The following is a 20,000-nucleotide window of genomic DNA, read 5'->3' as shown; positions in this document are numbered from 1 at the left end:
AGTTCGCTAGCAAGCTGAGCTACGTTTAATGTGAATATCATTATCAGCTTCCGTGGAACATTTGTTACTGTGAATCTTCTTCTAATGAATCAACACAGACTGTGAGCTGAATGAATTAGTGGAATATGTTGATATAACCAGTGTGTTAGTGTAGAGTAGTAAAGAGTAGTGGAATATGTTGATGTAACCAGTGTGTTAGTGTAGAGTAGTGGAATATGTTGATATAACCAGTGTGTTAGTGTAGAGTAGTAAAGAGTAGTGGAATATGTTGATGTAACCAGTGTGTTAGTGTAGAGTAGTGGAATATGTTGATATAACCAGTGTGTTAGTGTAGAGTAGTGGAATATGTTGATATAACCAGTGTGTTAGTGTAGAGTAAAGAGTAGTGTAATATGTTGATATAACCAGTGTGTTAGTGTAGAGTAGTGGAATATGTTGATGTAACCAGTGTGTTAGTGTAGAGTAAAGAGTAGTGGAATATGTTGATATAACCAGTGTGTTAGTGTAGAGTAGTGGAATATGTTGATGAAACCAGTGTGTTAGTGTAGTAGAGTAAAGAGTAGTGGAATATGTTGATATAACCAGTGTGTTAGTGTAGAGTAGTGGAATATGTTGATGTAACCAGTGTGTTAGTGTAGAGTAGTGGAATATGTTGATATAACCAGTGTGTTAGTGTAGAGTAGTGGAATATGTTGATATAACCAGTGTGTTAGTGTAGAGTAGTGGAATATGTTGATATAACCAGTGTGTTAGTGTAGAGTAGTGGAATATGTTGATGTAACCAGTGTGTTAGTGTAGTAGAGTAAAGAGTAGTGGAATATGTTGATATAACCAGTGTGTTAGTGTAGAGTAGTGGAATATGTTGATGTAACCAGTGTGTTAGTGTAGAGTAAAGAGTAGTGGAATATGTTGATATAACCAGTGTGTTAGTGTAGAGTAGTGGAATATGTTGATATAACCAGTGTGTTAGTGTAGAGTAGTGGAATATGTTGATGTAACCAGTGTGTTAGGGTAGAGTTCAGGGCAGTCCTGTCAGTCTGAGTCTCATTATGATGGATAGAGGGGGAAACAGCAAGCACACAGGATTTGATAAACTGCCCTGTGTGCAACCCAGGTCCCTCTCTTCCTCTCTCTCCCTTCTTCTCCTCTCTCTCTCTCTCTCTCTCTCTCTCTCTCTCTCTCTCTCTTCCTCTCTCTCCCTTCTTCTTTCTTCTTTCTTCTCTCTCTCTTTCTCTCTCTCTCTCTCTCGCTGTCTCTCTCTCTTTCTCTCTCTCTCTCTCGCTCTCTCTCTTTCTCTCTCTCTCTCTCTCTCTTTCTCTCTGTCGCTCCTCTCATTCTCTGACTCAGCTACACAGGCACAAGGGCACACACACACGTGCATGGCACACACAAACACACACACACACACACACACCACGTAGATCCCTTTAAATTGCAGTGCTTTCTCACAGAGTGTGAGTGTTCATCGACAGCATCGCGGCCAGTTGAAACTGCCTGTGCCATGGGAAAGGACGAGTGGGGACAGAGATGAACATTTAAACCAAGATTTGACATGTTTCATTAGTGCGTCGATCATGTCTGAACTGCAGTCGTCTGTTGGTGCTGAATCATATTTAGGAACAGTATGTATATCTGGTCCTTCCCTCTCCGTTTCCAAGGACACGTTGTCTTGACTACAGGTTATTTATCTCTATCTGTGTCAACAAACACATTCTGGATGTCTTGGAAACCGTCCCCAGTTAGCCTGGCTACATGTCTGGTTTCATGGTCACCAGCCCTACATGGTGGCCCTGCCAGTTGCCAGGCAACATGAAGTCAGTTTGGCTGAACTAGACTGGCAACCAGCTTGCTGTCTAGTCCTAACCCCGGTCTCTGGCCCTTGGTCAAGCCAGGATTTCCCCCCCCCCCCCCCCCCCCGTTGTTATAGCGAACCATGACACTGTTTTTTACTTGACACATGTCCTGGTGTATGTTGTCTGGAACTAAATGTTTGCTGGCTTCTTGACCAGGGCTCAGATGAGATGTTAATGTCGATGTGACTTCCCTTCCACGATACACGCTGGCCCTGCCAGTTGCCAGACTATAGGACGTCAGTCTGGCTGAGACACAACTAGACGGCAGCCACCGGTCTGCAAATTAGATTTCTGAAGAGAAAGTGTTGGGAGTGTTGTACGGTACTTCTGTCGTTCGCAGCATGGCCATCCTTGCCTCCTAACCCCATTCCCTGGCCCCTGGTCAAGGATGCTGCGTTGGGTCTTTGGCCCCTAGTCAAATCCACAGGATTACTCTGGGGGACTTCCAGTTCTAGTATCTCTGAGCTGCTCCAGTATGGTCATCACTATCTGGTCATGCTAAGGAGGATGGAAGTATGACTCTTTCTCTTCAAACATGCTATTTAACAGCTAGCCCTAACCCCTAGCCCTAGCCCTAGCCCTAACCCTTGCCCTAACCCTAACCCTAGCCCTAGCCCTAGCCCTAACCCCTAACCCCTAGCCCTAACCCTAACCCTAGCCCTAACCCCTAGCCCTAGCCCTAACCCTTGCCCTAACCCTAGCCCTAGCCCTAACCCCTAGCCCTAACCCCTAGCCCTAACCCTAGCCCTAACCCTAGCCCTAACCCTAACCCTAGCCCTAGCCCTGACCCTAGAGCTAGCCCTAACCCTAGAGCTAGCCCTAACCCCTAGCCCTAGCCCTAACCCTAGCCCTAACCCCTAGCCCTATCCCTAACCCCTAGCCCTAACCCTAGCCCTAACCCTAACCCTAGCCCTAGCCCTAGCCCTAACCCTAGCCCTAACCCTAGCCCTAGCCCTAGCCCTAACCCTAGCCCTAGCCCTAGCCAGAAGTTTATAGGAGTGTAGAATTATAGTTGGTGCTGGCTATACTAAGTCAAGGACAGGTTGTGATGTGTCTGTGATGTGATCTGATGTCATGTCATGTGTCTGTGATGTGTCTGTGATGTCATGTCACGTGTCTGTGATGTGTCTGTGATGTGTCTGTGATGTGTCTGGGATGTCATGTGTTTGTGATGTGTCTGTGATGTTATCTGATGTGATGTCATGTGTCTGTGATGTGTCTGTGGTGTCATGTATCTGTGATGTGTCTAATGTGATCTAATGTGATCTGATGTGTGATATAGTTATATGATATAGTTGGCGCTGGCTATACTAAGTCAAGGACAGGTTGTGATGTGTCTGTGATGTGATCTGATGTCATGTCATGTGTCTGTGATGTGTCTGTGATGTCATGTCATGTGTCTGTGATGTGTCTGTGGTGTCGTGTGTCTGTGATGTGATCTGATGTGATGTCATGTGTCTGTGATGTGTCTGTGAGGTTTAAGATAGCTGTTGTTCAGCTTCCCCTATTGTGTGTGTGTGAAGGGGATTTTAAGTAAACCCCCACTGTGCTGTGTAGCCAGCAAGGCACTCCAGGGTTTTAAGTAAACCCCCACCACTACCAATGTCTTGTCAGTCCTGTATCACCAAATACTTTAATGTCCTGTATCACCAGACTTTACTCTCCTGTATCACCAGACTTTACTGTCCTGTATCACCAAATACTTTACTGTCCTGTATTACCAGACTTTACTGTCCCTTATCACCAGACTTTACTGTCCTGTATCACCAGACTTTACTGTCCCTTATCACCAGACTTTACTGTCCTTTATCACCAGACTTTACTGTCCTGTATCACCAGACTTTACTGTCCTGTATCACCAGACTTTACTGTTCTGTATCACCAGACTTTACTGTTCTGTATCACCAGACTTTACTGTCCTGTATCACCAGACTTTACTGTCCCGTATCACCAGACTTTACTATCCTGTATCACCAGACTTTACTGTCCTGTATCACCAGACTTTACTGTCCTGTATCACCAGACTTTACTGTCCTGTATCACCAGACTTTACTGTCCTGTATCACCAGACTTTACTGTCCTGTATCACCAGACTTTACTGTCCTGTATCACCAGACTTTACTGTCCTGTATCACCAGACTTTACTGTCCTGTATCACCAGACTTTACTGTCCCTTATCACCAAACTTTACTGTCCCTTATCACCAGACTTTACTGTCCTGTATCACCAGACTTTACTGTCCTGTATCACCAGACTTTACTGTCCTGTATCACCAGACTTTACTGTCCTGTATCATCAGACTTTACTGTCCTGTATCACCAGACTTTACTGTCCTGTATCACCAGACTTTACTGTCCTGTATCACCAGACTTTACTGTCCTGTATCACCAGACTTGACTGTCCTGTATCACCAGACTTGACTGTCCCTTATCACCAGACTTTACTGTCCTGTATCACCAGACTTTACTGTCCCTTATCACCAGACTTTACTGTCCCTTATCACCAGACTTTACTGTCCTGTATCACCAGACCTTACTGTCCTGTATCACCAGACTTTACTGTCCTTTATCACCAGACTTTACTGTCCTGTATCACCAGACTTTACTGTCCCTTATCACCAGACTTTACTGTCCTGTATCACCAGACTTTACTGTCCTGTATCACCAGACTTTACTGTCCTGTATCACCAGACTTTACTGTCCTGTATCACCAGACTTTACTGTCCTGTATCACCAGACTTTACTGTCCTGTATCACCAGACTTTACTGTCCTGTATCAGCAGACTTTACTGTCCTGTATCAGCAGACTTTACTGTCCTGTATCACCAGACTTGACTGTCCTGTATCACCAGACTTGACTGTCCCTTATCACCAGACTTTACTGACCTGTATCACCAGACTTTACTGTCCTGTATCACCAGACTTGACTGTCCCTTATCACCAGACTTGACTGTCCTGTATCACCAGACTTTACTGTCCTGTATCACCAGACTTTACTGTCCTGTATCACCAGACTTTACTGTCCTGTATCACCAGACTTTACTGTCCTGTATCACCAGACTTTACTGTCCTGTATCACCAGACTTTACTGTCCTGTATCACCAGACTTTACTGTCCTGTATCACCAGACTTTACTGTCCCTTATCACCAGACTTTACTGTCCCGTATCACCAGACTTTACTGTCCTGTATCACCAGACTTTACTGTCCCTTATCACCAGACTTTACTGTCCTGTATCACCAGACTTTACTGTCCTGTATCACCAGACTTTACTGTCCCTTATCACCAGACTTTACTGTCCTGTATCACCAGACTTTACTGTCCCTTATCACCAGACATTACTGTCCTGTATCACCAGACTTTACTGTCCTGTATCACCAGACTTTACTGTCCTGTATCACCAGACTTTACTGTCCCTTATCGCCATACTTTACTGTCCTGTATCACCAGACTTTACTGTCCTGTATCACCAGACTTTACTGTCCTGTATCACAAAACTTTACTGTCCTGTATCACCAGACTTTACTGTCCTGTATCACCAGACTTTACTGTCCTGTATCAGCAGACTTTACTGTCCTGTATCACCAGACTTGACTGTCCTGTATCACCAGACTTGACTGTCCCTTATCACCAGACTTGACTGTCCTGTATCACCAGACTTTACTGTCCTGTATCACCAGACTTTACTGTCCTGTATCACCAGACTTGACTGTCCCTTATCACCAGACTTGACTGTCCTGTATCACCAGACTTTACTGTCCTGTATCACCAGACTTTACTGTCTTGTATCACCAGACTTTACTGTCCTGTATCACCAGACTTTACTGTCCTGTATCACCAGACTTTACTGTCCTGTTTCACCAGACTTTACTGTCCTGTATCACCAGACTTTACTGTCCTGTATCACCAGACTTTACTGTCCTGTATCACCAGACTTTACTGTCCTGTATCACCAGACTTTACTGTCCTGTATCAGAGAGTTAGGCTAGATGACCGTTCAATAGTACCTCTCTTATTCTCTGATTATCTTTCTTCCTCTCCTTTTGTATTGTGTTGTATTGTATTGCGTTGAGTTGAGTTGAGTTGTGTTGTGGACTCAACATAGATAGAGCTGTGTACAAATTATAATCCTGTTATTATCTAATTAATAGTCCAGACTGACTGGATCACAGAGAGAGAGACAGGAAGTGCTCTCCGGGCAGGATTCTCAGAACAGGATGACACACACACATCCACAGACAAACACGATCATGTGTGCAGACAGACGGATGGACAGACCGACAGACAGATGGACAGACAAGTGTACACTGAACGAGACACACACACGCACACAAACACAGATGCATCCCGGATCACATCACTACTCTAGTTTATAAGTAATATCAATGGAACTAATGTCTCAAGAGATTAAATGTTTGTGTCCAAATGGAGTGAGAAGGACTTTTGTTGGATCAAACATCAGTCCACCACCTGGCTTTATTGTTAGTCAGCCAAATGTTATGTATTTCCAAACAGCAAACCCGAAACTTAACAGTTGTCTGGACCAGGGACATGCTGTGTTTATGCAACTCTATGCAACAAAAGGCTCACAATTGGACAGACAGCAGATGGTTAATGCAAAAGAAGAGCCATATAAAGCAAAACGTGACAGGCTTAGTTAGTCCTTATCCAACCCTATCAGGCCTCAGAGTGTCTCTGGTCCAGGCCTATGTCGGATGGCTCCTGTAAAAGCAACCAAAGGTCCCTACAGAAGCTTTTCTCCTAACACCTAGGCTACAGCTGGCCATACATATGCCAACACATTCTTTAAACAAACTTTCAGACTGACCAACGGACGATAAAAATATGTAATAATAACTTCTGAGTAGGCAACTAGAAAATGAACTTGATTGCTTTTTGGTTTTGCTGTCTCCCGTTTCATTCCGTAAGAGAAGAGAAGGGCCATAAAAGAGAGATGTTTTTAATCTATTAAAGTCGGTGACGTTTTAGAACGTTGGAACGACGATCCGTTAAACTGCGCGCGGAATTAGAGTGCTGCAGGCAGACGATCATGTGGCTCGAGCGAAAGGAAGACCCCTGCGCGCTGAGCGGCTGAGAGCGCGGGCTTTGGACTCCGGAAGAAGGGGGATGGAATAGAATTCAACGTTGCCTGGCGACCGACCGACCGACGGTCGACTGAACTATTGGGAGTCAATATGCCAACGTTTTCTGTCATGTACAAAGGAGCAGTTATCATTAGCAGGTAAACTCCGGTGAAGAGAGGAAGAGGGGTGCGGAGCAGGTGTTTGTGAAAGGATGATAATGTGCTTTACAAATCCGCTTTTTACCTTCTTGAACACGTTTTTTTTAATACATAGGAATACTAGGCTATTATTAAAACCGTTGATGACCAGAATGTAATTTGTTTAGGCTGTCAATTTATTGAAAAACGGATTTTAAAGCGCGCCTTTGAATGATGCGTTTCAAAGCTGCTGTCCGTTTCTCCACCGCAGAAGCCCGATAGACAACAAATTATGTTTTGATAGTGCAATTCACTGTAGAATATATCCTTTTTTTTGGGTTGTGAACACAATATATAATGTAGTTTAAACGAATGTATTAGAAAAATGCACATTTCTTTGCAGGTTTGATCAATTACAATAATGTTTGGAGTTGTGTTGCGCCGGCTAAATTGTTGTTGATAAAGAACAAAAGTAATACTCGTGTATTTTATCAAGTGTGCAGTCTATATTTAGTGTATTTTACCCAGTGTGTAGTCTATTTTACCCAGTGTGTAGTCTATATTTAGTGTATTTTACCCAGTGTGTAGTCTATATTTAGTGTATTTTACCCAGTGTGTAGTCTATTTTACCCAGTGTGTAGTCTATATTTAGTGTAGTTTACCCAGTGTGTAGTCTATATTTAGTGTATTTTACCCAGTGTGTAGTCTATTTTACCCAGTGTGTAGTCTATATTTAGTGTATTTTACCCAGTGTGTAGTCTATATTTAGTGTATTTTACCCAGTGTGTAGTCTATTTTACCCAGTGTGTAGTCTATATTTAGTGTAGTTTACCCAGTGTGTAGTCTATATTTAGTGTATTTTACCCAGTGTGTAGTCTATTTTACCCAGTGTGTAGTCTATATTTAGTGTATTTTACCCAGTGTGTAGTCTATATTTAGTGTATTTTACCCAGTGTGTAGTCTATATTTAGTCTATTTTACCCAGTGTGTAGTCTATATTTAGTGTATTTTACCCAGTGTGTAGTCTATATTTAGTCTATTTTACCCAGTGTGTAGTCTATATTTAGTGTATTTTACCCAGTGTGTAGTCTATTTTACCCAGTGTGTAGTCTATATTTAGTGTAGTTTACCCAGTGTGTAGTCTATATTTAGTCTATTTTACCCAGTGTGTAGTCTATATTTAGTCTATTTTACCCAGTGTGTAGTCTATATTTAGTGTAGTTTACCCAGTGTGTAGTCTATATTTTGTCTATTTTACCCAGTGTGTAGTCTATATTTAGTCTATTTTACCCAGTGTGTAGTCTATTTTTAGTCTATTTTACCCAGTGTGTAGTCTATCTGTAGTCTATTTTACCCAGTGTGTAGTCTATATTTAGTCTATTTTACCCAGTGTGTAGTCTAGTTTACCCAGTGTGTAGTCTATATTTAGTGTATTTTACCCAGTGTGTAGTCTATATTACCCAGTGTGTAGTCTATATTTAGTGTAGTTTACCCAGTGTGTAGTCTATATTTAGTGTATTTTACCCAGTGTGTAGTCTATATTTAGTGTATTTTACCCAGTGTGTAGTCTATTTTACCCAGTGTGTAGTCTATTTTACCCAGTGTGTAGTCTATATTTAGTGTATTTTACCCAGTGTGTAGTCTATTTTACCCAGTGTGTAGTCTATATTTAGTGTATTTTACCCAGTGTGTAGTCTATTTTACCCAGTGTGTAGTCTATATTTAGTGTATTTTACCCAGTGTGTAGTCTATATTTAGTCTATTTTACCCAGTGTGTATTCTATATTTAGTGTATTTTACCCAGCGTGTAGTCTATTTTACCCAGTGTATAGTCTATATTTAGTGTATTTTACCCAGTGTGTAGTCTATTTTACCCAGTGTGTAGTCTATCTTTAGTGTATTTTGCCCAGTGTGTAGTCTATATTTAGTGTATTCTACCCAGTGTGTAGTCTATATTTAGTGTATTTTACCCAGCGTGTAGTCTATATTTAGTCTATTTTACCCAGTGTGTAGTCTATATTTAGTGTATTTTGCCAGTGTGTAGTCTATTTGGCCCATTATGTATCCTATATTTAGTCTATTTTACCCAGTGTGTAGTCTATATTTAGTCTATTTTACCCAGTGTGTAGTCTATATTTAGTCTATTTTACCCAGTGTGTAGTCTATATTTAGTGTATTTTACCCAGTGTGTAGTCTATTTTACCCAGTGTGTAGTGTATTTTACCCAGTGTGTAGTCTATATTTAGTGTATTTTACCCAGTGTGTAGTCTATTTTACCCAGTGTGTAGTCTATCTGTAGTGTATTTTACCCAGTGTGTAGTCTATATTTAGTGTATTTTACCCAGTGTGTAGTCTATTTTACCCAGTGTGTAGTCTATATGTAGTCTATTTTACCCAGTGTGTAGTCTATATTTAGTGTATTTTACCCAGTGTGTAGTCTATTTTACCCAGTGTGTAGTCTATATTTAGTGTATTTGACCCAGTGTGTAGTCTATTTTACCCAGTGTGTAGTCTATATGTAGTCTATTTTACCCAGTGTGTAGTCTATATTTAGTGTATTTTACCCAGTGTGTAGTCTATTTTACCCAGTGTGTAGTCTATATTTAGTGTATTTGACCCAGTGTGTAGTCTATTTTACCCAGTGTGTAGTCTATATTTAGTGTATTTTACACAGTGTGTACCCTATATTTAGTGTATTTTACCCAGTGTGTAGTCTATATTTAGTGTATTTTACCCAGTGTGTAGTGTATTTTACCCAGTGTGTAGTGTATTTTACCCAGTGTGTAGTGTATTTTACCCAGTGTGTAGTCTATATTTAGTGTATTTTACCCAGTGTGTAGTCTATATTTAGTGTATTTTACCCAGTGTGTAGTCTATATTTAGTGTATTTTACCCAGTGTGTAGTCTAGTTTACCCAGTGTGTAGTCTATATTTAGTGTATTTTACCCAGCGTGTAGTCTATATTTAGTGTATTTTACCCAGCGTGTAGTCTATATTTAGTGTATTTTACCCAGTGTGTAGTCTATATTTAGTGTATTCTACACAGTGTGTAGTCTATATTCAGTGTATTTTACCCAGTGTGTAGTGTATTTTACCCAGTGTGTAGTCTATATTTAGTGTATTTTACCCAGCGTGTAGTGTATCTTTAGTGTATTTTCATAACGAGGATACAATAAACTACACTGTAATTTGAGTGTAGCCTACACAGCTCATCCGGTCAGTCACGCACCCCTCTCCATCTCTCCACGTGGGCAATGATGCAGGGAGATGGAATAGGGTTGGTTAGTTGTGAAGACCACATACATACACAGCACTAATCTCTCCCTGCCAGCTTGTTATAACACCACAGCCTGTATTGAGCTATTATTACACTACATTGTAGCCTATTATGGATGCATTTGGGAAGTTAATGCCAAAACCCAGTGTTATTGTATTATTTTGACCCTCTGTTAGACATTTGCTATGTAACAATGGTTAGTCCAATCTGACCTGAAACAGAACCAAAAAGGAAATCAGGATTTTAGTCTTAACTATCCCAAATCTCCAAATGAAAACGTTGAAAGGAGAATTAGTGGGGAATTTGGCAAGGCTGTTCAACGTGTTTACTTTGCAGTCCTGGTGCCAATATGAGCTGATTTTCACAGAGAGAATAGACCAAATAGAAAATAAATAGACAGAATAGAGTTGGGATTGGTGGCTATAATAGAACAAATGGTTTCCTAAATGGTGAGTGGGCATTCTATGTTACATGTCTAGTTTGTCTATTTCTATGTTTGGACTCTCGGTCCAGTCAGGGGCTACAGCTACAGTAGTTGATACTGGGTTGAGTCTGAAGCCATAGGTTCTGGATAAAGATATTGGCTAGTGATATTGTTTGGTTTTATTACTATGGGTCAAGGTTCCACGAGGAAATATGAAAATCACTTTGGTTGTGACATACAGCAGATCCCAAACATGAGGGAAGAACCATTCAACCATAAATCAAATCAAATGTATTTATATAGCCCTTCGTACATCAGCTGATATCTCAAAGTGCTGTACAGAAACGCAGCCTAAAACCCCAAACAGCAAGAAATGCAGGTGTAGAAGCACGGTGGCTAGGAAAAACTCCCTAGAAAGGCCAAAACCTAGGAAGAAACCTAGAGAGGAACCAGGCTATGTGGGGTGGCCAGTCCTCTTCTGGCTGTGCCGGGTGGAGATTATAACAGAACATGGCCAAGATGTTCAAATGTTCATAAATGACCAGCATGGTCCAATAATAATAAGGCAGAACAGTTGAAACTGGAGCAGCAGCACGGCCAGGTGGACTGGGGACAGCAAGGAGTCATCATGTCAGGTAGTCCTGAGGCATGGTCCTAGGGCTCAGGTCCTCCGATAGAGAGAAAGAAAGAGAGAATTAGAGAGAGCACACTTAAATTCACACAGGACACCGAATAGGACAGGAGAAGTACTCCAGATATAACAAACTGACCCAGCAGCAAACTACTGCAGCATAAATACTGGAGACTGAGACAGGAGGGGTCAGGAGACAAAGAATAAGAATAACACTCCTGCTATGAACATCAGAGAAGTAGAGGATCTGTCCATGTCTTCTGCTCTGTGATTAGTGTACCGTGTTCCCCTCCTCTCTCAGATGAATTTCAGACATATTGCTTCCTGGCTGTGTTCCCCTCCTCTCTCAGTTGAATTTCAGACATAGTACTTCTTGGCTGTGTTCCCCTCCTCTCTCAAATGATTATCAGAAATATTGCTTCCTGGCTGTGTTCCCCTCCTCTCTAAGATGATTATCAGACAGCTTTCTAGTCAATGGACAAAGACACATCTGCTTTGTTTCTGTGTTGATTTGGGTTGTCATTTGGTGGCTACAGATTGTGTTTGGTTTATCAGTTGGGTCACAACGGTGTAACAAGGGTTAACAATTTGGTTCATAGTAGATCAGGGCTCTCCAACCATGTTCCTGGAGAGCTACTGTCCTGAAACCTACAGGAAGGTGGCTTTCCAGGAACAGGGTTGGAGTTAAAATATATAGGAGGGTAGCTCTCTAGGAACAGGGATTGTAAACCTACAGGACTGTAGCTCTCCAGGAACAAGGTTGGAGTTAAAATCTATAGGAGGGCAGCTCTCTAGGAACAGGGTTGGAGTTAAAACCTACAGGAGGGTAGCTCTCCAGGAACAGGGTTGGAGTGTAAACCTACAGGAGGGTAGCTCTCCAGGATCAGGGTTGGAGTGTAAACCTACAGGAGGGTAGCTCTCCAGGAACAGGGTTGGAGTTAAAACCTACAGGAGGGTAGCTCTCTCCAGGAACAGGGTTGGAGTTAAAACCTACAGGAGGGTAGCTCTCCAGGAACAGGTTGAAGAGAACCACAGGGATTCCCCTCATTCACTGAATACCATAGAAGTAGAATGATGGATCAGTGTCTAGTATATTTGTATCTATGCTGTATGCTTATTACCAGATGGTTCAGTGTCTTGTATCTTTGTATCTACAGTTGAAGTCGGAAGTTTACATACACATTAGCCAAATACATTTAAACTCTGTTTTTCACAATTCCTAACATTTAATCCTAGTAAAAATTCCCTGTTTTAGGTCAGTTAGGATTACCACTTTATTTTAAGAATGTGAAATGTCAGAATTAGATTAGAGAGAATGATTTATTTCAGCTTTTATTTCTTTCATCACATTCCCAGGGGGTCAGAAGTTTACATACACTCAATTAGTATTTGGTAGCGTTGCCTTTACATTGTTTAACTTGGGTCAAATGTTTCGGGTAGCCTTCCACAAGCTTCCCACAATAAGTTGGGTGGATTTTGGCCCATTCCTCCTGACAGAACTGGTGTAACTGAGTCAGGTTTGTAGGCCTCCTTGCTTTCACACGCTTTTTCAGTTCTGCCCACACATTTTCTATGGGATTGAGGTCACGGCTTTGTGATGGCCACACCTTCACTTTGTTGTCCTTAAGCCATTTTGCCACAACTTTGGAATTATGCTTGGGGTCATTGTCCATTTGTAAGACCCCATTTGCGACCAAGCTTTAACTTCATGACTGATGTCTTGAGATGTTGCTTCAATATATCCACATAATTTTCCGTCCTCATGATGCCATCTATTTTGTGAAATGCACCAGTCCCTCCTGCAGCAAAGTACCCCCACAACATGATGCTGCCACCTCCATGCTTCACGGTTGGGATGGTGTTCTTCGGCTTGCAAGGCCCCCCCATTTTCCTCCGAACATAACGATGGTCATTATGACCAAACAGTTCTATTTTTGTTTCATCAGACCAGAGGACGTTTCTCCAAAAAGTACGATCTTTGTCCCCATGTGCAGTTGCAAACCATAGTCTTGCTTTTTAATGGTGGTTTTGGAGCAGTGGCTTCTTCCTTGCTGAGCGGCCTTTCCAGGTTATGTCGATATAGGACTTGTTTTACTGTGGATATAGATACTTTTGTACCTGTTTCTTCCAGCATCTTCACAAAGTCCTTTGCTGTTGTTCTGGGATCGATTTGCACTTTTTGCACCAAAGTACGTTAATCTCTAGGAGACAGAACGCGTCCCCTTCCTGAGCGGTATGAAGGCTGCGTGGTCCCATGGTGTTTATACTTGCGTACTATTGTTTGTACAGATGAACGTGGTACCTTCAGGTGTTTGGAAATTGCTCCCAAGGATGAACCAGACTTGTGGAGGTCTACAATTTTTTTCTAAGGTCTTGGCTGATTTCTTTTGATTTTCCCATGATGTCAAGCAAAGAGGCACTGAGTTTGAAGGTAGGCCTTGAAATACACCCACAGGTACATCTCCAATTGACTCAAATGATGTCAATTAGCCTATCAGAAGCTTCTAAAGCCCTGACATGATTTTCTGGAATTTTCCAAGCTGTTTAAAGGCACAGTCAACTTAGTGTATGTAAACGTCTGACCCACTGGAATTGTGATACAGTGAATTATAAGTGAAATAATCTGTCTGTAAACAATTGTTGGAAAAATGACTTGTGTCATGCACAAAGTAGATGTCCTAACCGACTTGCCAAAACTATAGTTTGTTAACAAGACATTTGTGGAGTGGTTGAAAAATGAGTTTTAATGACTCCAACCTAAGTGTATGTAAACTTCCAACTTCAACTGTATATTGTATGCTTACTGCCACATGGTTCAGTGTCTAGTATCATTGTATCTATGCTGTATGCTTACTGCCACATGGTTCAGTGTCTAGTATCTTGGTATCTATGCTGTATTCTTAGTGCCACATGGTTCAGTGTCTAGTATCTTTGCATCAATGCTGTATGCTTACTGCCACATGGTTCAGTGTCTAGTATCTTTGTATCTATGCTGTATGCTTACTGCCACATGGTTCAGTGTCTAGTATCTTTGTATCTATGCTGTATGCTTACTGCCACATGGTTCAGTGTTTGTGTCACTCCTCTCCACTCAAATATGTTAATCAGAAATGTCTAGTCAGTGGACGAAGATGGCTGCGTTGTTTCTCTATTGTCATTTAGTGGAAGTGGTGGTGGGTTGATGTTCTGTTAAACTTTGAATCCCACAGCTCTAAGACTCTAAGAATCAATGCTTTGGTTCTAGAAGAGCAGAGAAGACTGAATGTTCCAGCCTCCAAGTGCTGAAGTGGTGCTCTTTATCTTCATAAAGGTCCTCTATTAGGCCTGAATAGATAATAATATCTGTAGTAGACCTATAGTAGGTCATTGTGATGAGGTTTATCTTCATCAGGTAAAGGTCCTCTATTAGGCCTGAATAGATAATAATATCTGTAGTAGACCTATAATAAGTCATTGTGATGAGGTTTATCTTCATAAAGGTCCTCTATTAGGCCTGAATAGATAATAATATCTGTAGTAGACCTATAGTAGGTCATTTTGATGATGTTTATCTTCATCAGGTAAAGGTCCTCTATTAGACTTGCATACTACCAGAAGTACTCTACCATTCATCAAAACAACACTGTTTCTTCTTCTTCTCAATGCTCTCCTAAAGAACACATTCCTCCCTATGACTCCCTTCTTTCCAAACATTCACTTTCTATCCCTAAAGCCAACATTTGGTCTACCCACTTTCACCAACGACTTCAATACTCAACCCTCTAATAACAGTGACTTGCTTGGTTCATTTGTACGTACGTCAAACCTCTTATTGTCTTAGTTACAGGAGTCTTTTGTCCTCTGTGACGTGTCCATGGAGCCTCTCACGCTGAAATATTGATATTCCCCACTGCCCCGGGGGGCTGAATCAGAAGGCTAGATCCCATACCCCGAGAGATTGTCCCCGGGGGGCTGAATCAGAAGGCTAGATCCCATACCCCGAGAGATTGTGCAGACAGTGCAGATTGTCATTGCTTACCAGTACCTCCATGGTTCACACAGAGAACAAAAGGCCAATAGAGAAACACAGGTGAATTTGTGTCTGTTGGAAAGCTGACAGACAGTACCTGGTTTTTCCTTTAGGATTTTGATTGTGCTTATCTCTATTCCGTTTATTTTTAAACCTAAAAAAAAAAAACCCTCACCGAAGATAAGTATACCCATGAATCAAAATCAAATGATATTTGTCACATACAACAGGTGTACTGTGAAACGCTTACTTAACCAACAATGCAGTTGAAGAAGTAGAGGTAAGACAATATTTAGTAAAGAAACTACAGTAAAGACTCTGATGCAGCCACCACCACCATGAAGAGTGCATTGATGTGTTGTGTTGGTTTTGCCCCCAAAAATAAGGCTTTTTAATTCAGGAAAAAAAGTACACTTTATTTGCCATATTTTTTTGCAGTACTTGTTTTGTGCCTTATTGCAGACATGATGCATGTTTGTAATATTTGTATTAGTATTGTGGAGTCACTACGATGTTGTTGATCCATCCTCCGTTTTCTCCTGGCACAGCCATTAAACTCTGTCAGTTAGGTTAGTATTGTGGAGTCACTACAATGTTGTTGATCCATCCTCCGTTTTCTCCTGTCACAGCCATTAAACTCTGTCATTTAGGTTAGTATTGTGGAGTCACTACGATGTTGTTGATCCATCCTCCGTTTTCTCCTGTCACAGCCATTAAACTCTGTCATTTAGGTTAGTATTGTGGAGTAACTACAATGTTGTTGATCCATCCTCCGTTTTCTCCTGTCACAGCCATTAAACTCTGTCATTTAGGTTAGTATTGTGGAGTCACTACAATGTTGTTGATCCATCCTCCGTTTTCTCCTGTCACAGCCATTAAACTCTGTCATTTAGGTTAGTATTGTGGAGTAACTACAATGTTGTTGATCCATCCTCCGTTTTCTCCTGTCACAGCCATTAAACTCTGTCATTTAGGTTAGTATTGTGGAGTCACTACAATGTTGTTGATCCATCCTCCGTTTTCTCCTGTCACAGCCATTAAACTCTGTCATTTAGGTTAGTATTGTGGAGTCACTACAATGTTGTTGATCCATCCTCCGTTTTCTCCTGTCACAGCCATTAAACTCTGTCATTTAGGTTAGTATTGTGGAGTAACTACAATGTTGTTGATCCATCCTCCGTTTTCTCCTGTCACAGCCATTAAACTCTGTCATTTAGGTTAGTATTGTGGAGTCACTACAATGTTGTTGATCCATCCTCCGTTTTCTCCTGTCACAGCCATTAAACTCTGTCATTTAGGTTAGTATTGTGGAGTCACTACAATGTTGTTGATCCATCCTCCGTTTTCTCCTGTCACAGCCATTAAACTCTGTCATTTAGGTTAGTATTGTGGAGTCACTACAATGTTGTTGATCCATCCTCCGTTTTCTCCTGTCACAGCCATTAAACTCTGTCATTTAGGTTAGTATTGTGGAGTAACTACAATGTTGTTGATCCATCCTCCGTTTTCTCCTGTCACAGCCATTAAACTCTGTCATTTAGGTTAGTATAGTGGAGTAACTACAATGTTGTTGATCCATCCTCCGTTTTCTCCTGTCACAGCCATTAAACTCTGTCATTTAGGTTAGTATAGTGGAGTCACTACAATGTTGTTGATCCATCCTCCGTTTTCTCCTGTCACAGCCATTAAACTCTGTAACTGTTTTAAAGTCACTATTGACCTCATGGTGAAATCCCTGAGTGGTTTCCTTTCTCTCCGGCAACTGAGTTCGGAAGGACGCCTGTATCTTTGTAGGGACTGGGTGTATTGATACACCATCCAAAGTGTAATGAATAACTTCACCATGCTCAAAGGGATATTCAATGTCTGCTTTTTTTACATTTTTACCCATCTACCCATCTTTTACCCATCTACCCATCTTTTACCCATCTACCCATCTTTTACCCATCCACCCATCTTTTACCCATCTTTTACCCTACTAATAATGTAGGTGCCCTTTGCGAGGCTTTGGAAAACCTCCCTAATCTTTGTGGTTGAATCTGTGCTTGAAATTCACTGCTCAACTGAGGGACCTTATAGATAATTGTATGTGTGGGGTACAGAGATGGGTTAGTCATTAAAATGTAATTATTGTACACTGACTGAGTCCATACAAATTATTATGTGACTTGTTAAGCAAATGTTTACTCCTGAGCTTATTTAGGCTCGATATAACAAAGTGTTTATTGGGTTATTGACTCAAGACATTTCATCTTTTCATTTGTAATGAATTTATAAACATTTCTAAAAACACAAATCCACTTTGACATTATGGGGTTTTGTGTGTAGATCAGTGACACACAATCTCAATTGAATCCATGTTCTGATTGGCCAGTGAGGGGCCAAGCATCGACACACCTACAGCTTATTTACTCATCAAAGCTCGCGCCACGTCCCGGTCTTGCACTCATAATTCCCGCTATGAAAATAGCAAAAAATATCTCTGACACCCCCCCCCCCCCCCCCCCGACCTACAGCGCTACAGCCAGTGCTGATATTTACAATGATGCTCTAGTGGCCTGGTGGTGTTCTGGAATCTGTGAAACCAGGAAATGTGTGTACTGTATAATGGAGATGTATATTGGTTACTGCTCTGGGGTCAATTAGTTTGTTTCTTTGTTGTCAAACCTTGGATAATCAATGTAAAGCTGATGTTGGTGATTCACTTTGTTTCATTTTCTCTTCCCCTTCTCCGTTCCCGTTTTCCTCACCTCAAACTCCTCTCCTCTCCTCTCCTCTCCTCTCCTCTAGGACACTAATGGGTCCGTATGGGGTAGATCGTGCCGTTCATGAAATAGAATTTACCGACTGTGAGAATGGACTGGGTAAGTCTGTAACACATTCTATCCCACAACACACTCAGCTAGCTACAGTACTGACCAGTGGTGTAGCGGTGCTTGGAGAAGTGGGTATACTCACATTTTGACAAAACTTTGCCGAACAGCCCATTCTATTTACTGACTGTGAGAATGGTCTGGGAAAGTCTAGAACACATTCTATTTACTGACTGTGAGAAGACTGGACTGGGAAAGTCTAGAACACATTCTATTTACCGACTGTGAGAATGGTCTGGGAAAGTCTAGAACACATTCTATTTACTGACTGTGAGAAGACTGGACTGGGAAAGTTTAGAACACATTCTATTTACCGACTGTGAGAATGGTCTGGGAAAGTCTAGAACACATTCTATTTACTGACTGTGAGAATGGTCTGGGAAAGTCTAGAACACATTTTATTTACTGACTGTGAAAAGACTGGACTGGGAAAGTCTAGAACACATTCTATTTACTGACTGTGAGAAGACTGGACAGGGAAAGTCTAGAACACATTCTATTTACCGACTGTGAGAATGGTCTGGGAAAGTCTAGAACACATTCTATTTACCGACTGTGAGAATGGTCTGGGAAAGTCTAGAACACATTCTATTTACTGACTGTGAGAAGACTGGACTGGGAAAGTCTAGAACACATTCTATTTACCGACTGTGAGAATGGTCTGGGAAAGTCTAGAACACATTCTATTTACTGACTGTGAGAAGACTGGACTGGGAAAGTTTAGAACACATTCTATTTACCGACTGTGAGAATGGTCTAGGAAAGTCTAGAACACATTCTATTTACTGACTGTGAGAATGGTCTGGGAAAGTCTAGAACACATTTTATTTACTGACTGTGAAAAGACTGGACTGGGAAAGTCTAGAACACATTCTATTTACTGACTGTGAGAAGACTGGACAGGGAAAGTCTAGAACACATTCTATTTACTGACTGTGAGAAGACGGGTCTGGGAAAGTCTAGAACACATTCTATTTACTGACTGTGAGAAGACTGGACTGGAAAAGTCTAGAACACATTCTATTTACTGACTGTGAGAAGACTGGACTGGGAAAGTCTAGAACACATTCTATTTACTGACTGTGAGAAGACTGGACTGGGAAAGTCTAGAACACATTCTATTTACTGACTGTGAGAAGACTGGACTGGGAAAGTCTAGAACACATTCTATTTACTGACTGTGAGAAGACGGGTCTGGGAAAGTCTAGAACACATTCTATTTACTGACTGTGAGAAGACTGGACTGGGAAAGTCTAGAACACATTCTATTTACTGACTGTGAGAAGACTGGACTGGGAAAGTCTAGAACACATTCTATTTACTGACTGTGAGAAGACGGGTCTGGGAAAGTCTAGAACACATTCTCTTTACTGACTGTGATAATGGTCTGGCTAAGTGCCTTCCCCATTCTGTTCTACAACACACTTGTTAACTACAGTCTAGAGCTGACATCATCATGGAACAGTAGAACCACAGAATTAGAATGAACAATGTTGCTGTAACAGGACAGGTGTGTTCTAATCATTCTAATTATATTAGTGCAGCATATACATGCAGAGTGAACACATGTTCCTTCCATGTTCTGTGAGTACTGGATCTATACTGTAGGTTAACCTGTCACAGATCTACGTGTTCTGGATCTATACTGTAGGTTAACCGGTCTATGTAGATCACAGAGACATGGTCTATGAGTACTGAATCTATACTGTAGGT

The 20,000-nt window shown here is 41.4% G+C and overlaps 1 protein-coding gene across 1 annotated transcript in view; it reads left to right on the top strand.

The window, feature by feature from the left end:
- LOC139422598 (syntaxin-binding protein 4-like) overlaps nucleotides 1-20,000 on the top strand; it is a 113,915-nt gene that overhangs the window by 22,134 nt on the left and 71,781 nt on the right. The window contains exon 2 of the mRNA XM_071173743.1: nucleotides 18,205-18,278. Within this exon, the coding sequence (XP_071029844.1) occupies nucleotides 18,205-18,278 (74 nt within the window). The remainder of the gene's footprint in view (nucleotides 1-18,204; nucleotides 18,279-20,000) is intronic.

The sequence above is a fragment of the Oncorhynchus clarkii genome, chromosome 12 (assembly GCF_045791955.1).
Source record: "Oncorhynchus clarkii lewisi isolate Uvic-CL-2024 chromosome 12, UVic_Ocla_1.0, whole genome shotgun sequence".
In the NCBI taxonomy this organism is placed as follows: Eukaryota; Metazoa; Chordata; class Actinopteri; order Salmoniformes; family Salmonidae; genus Oncorhynchus; species Oncorhynchus clarkii.
Note: the sequence above shows the minus strand (reverse complement) of the source record. Positions and strands in the feature narration are given on the sequence as shown.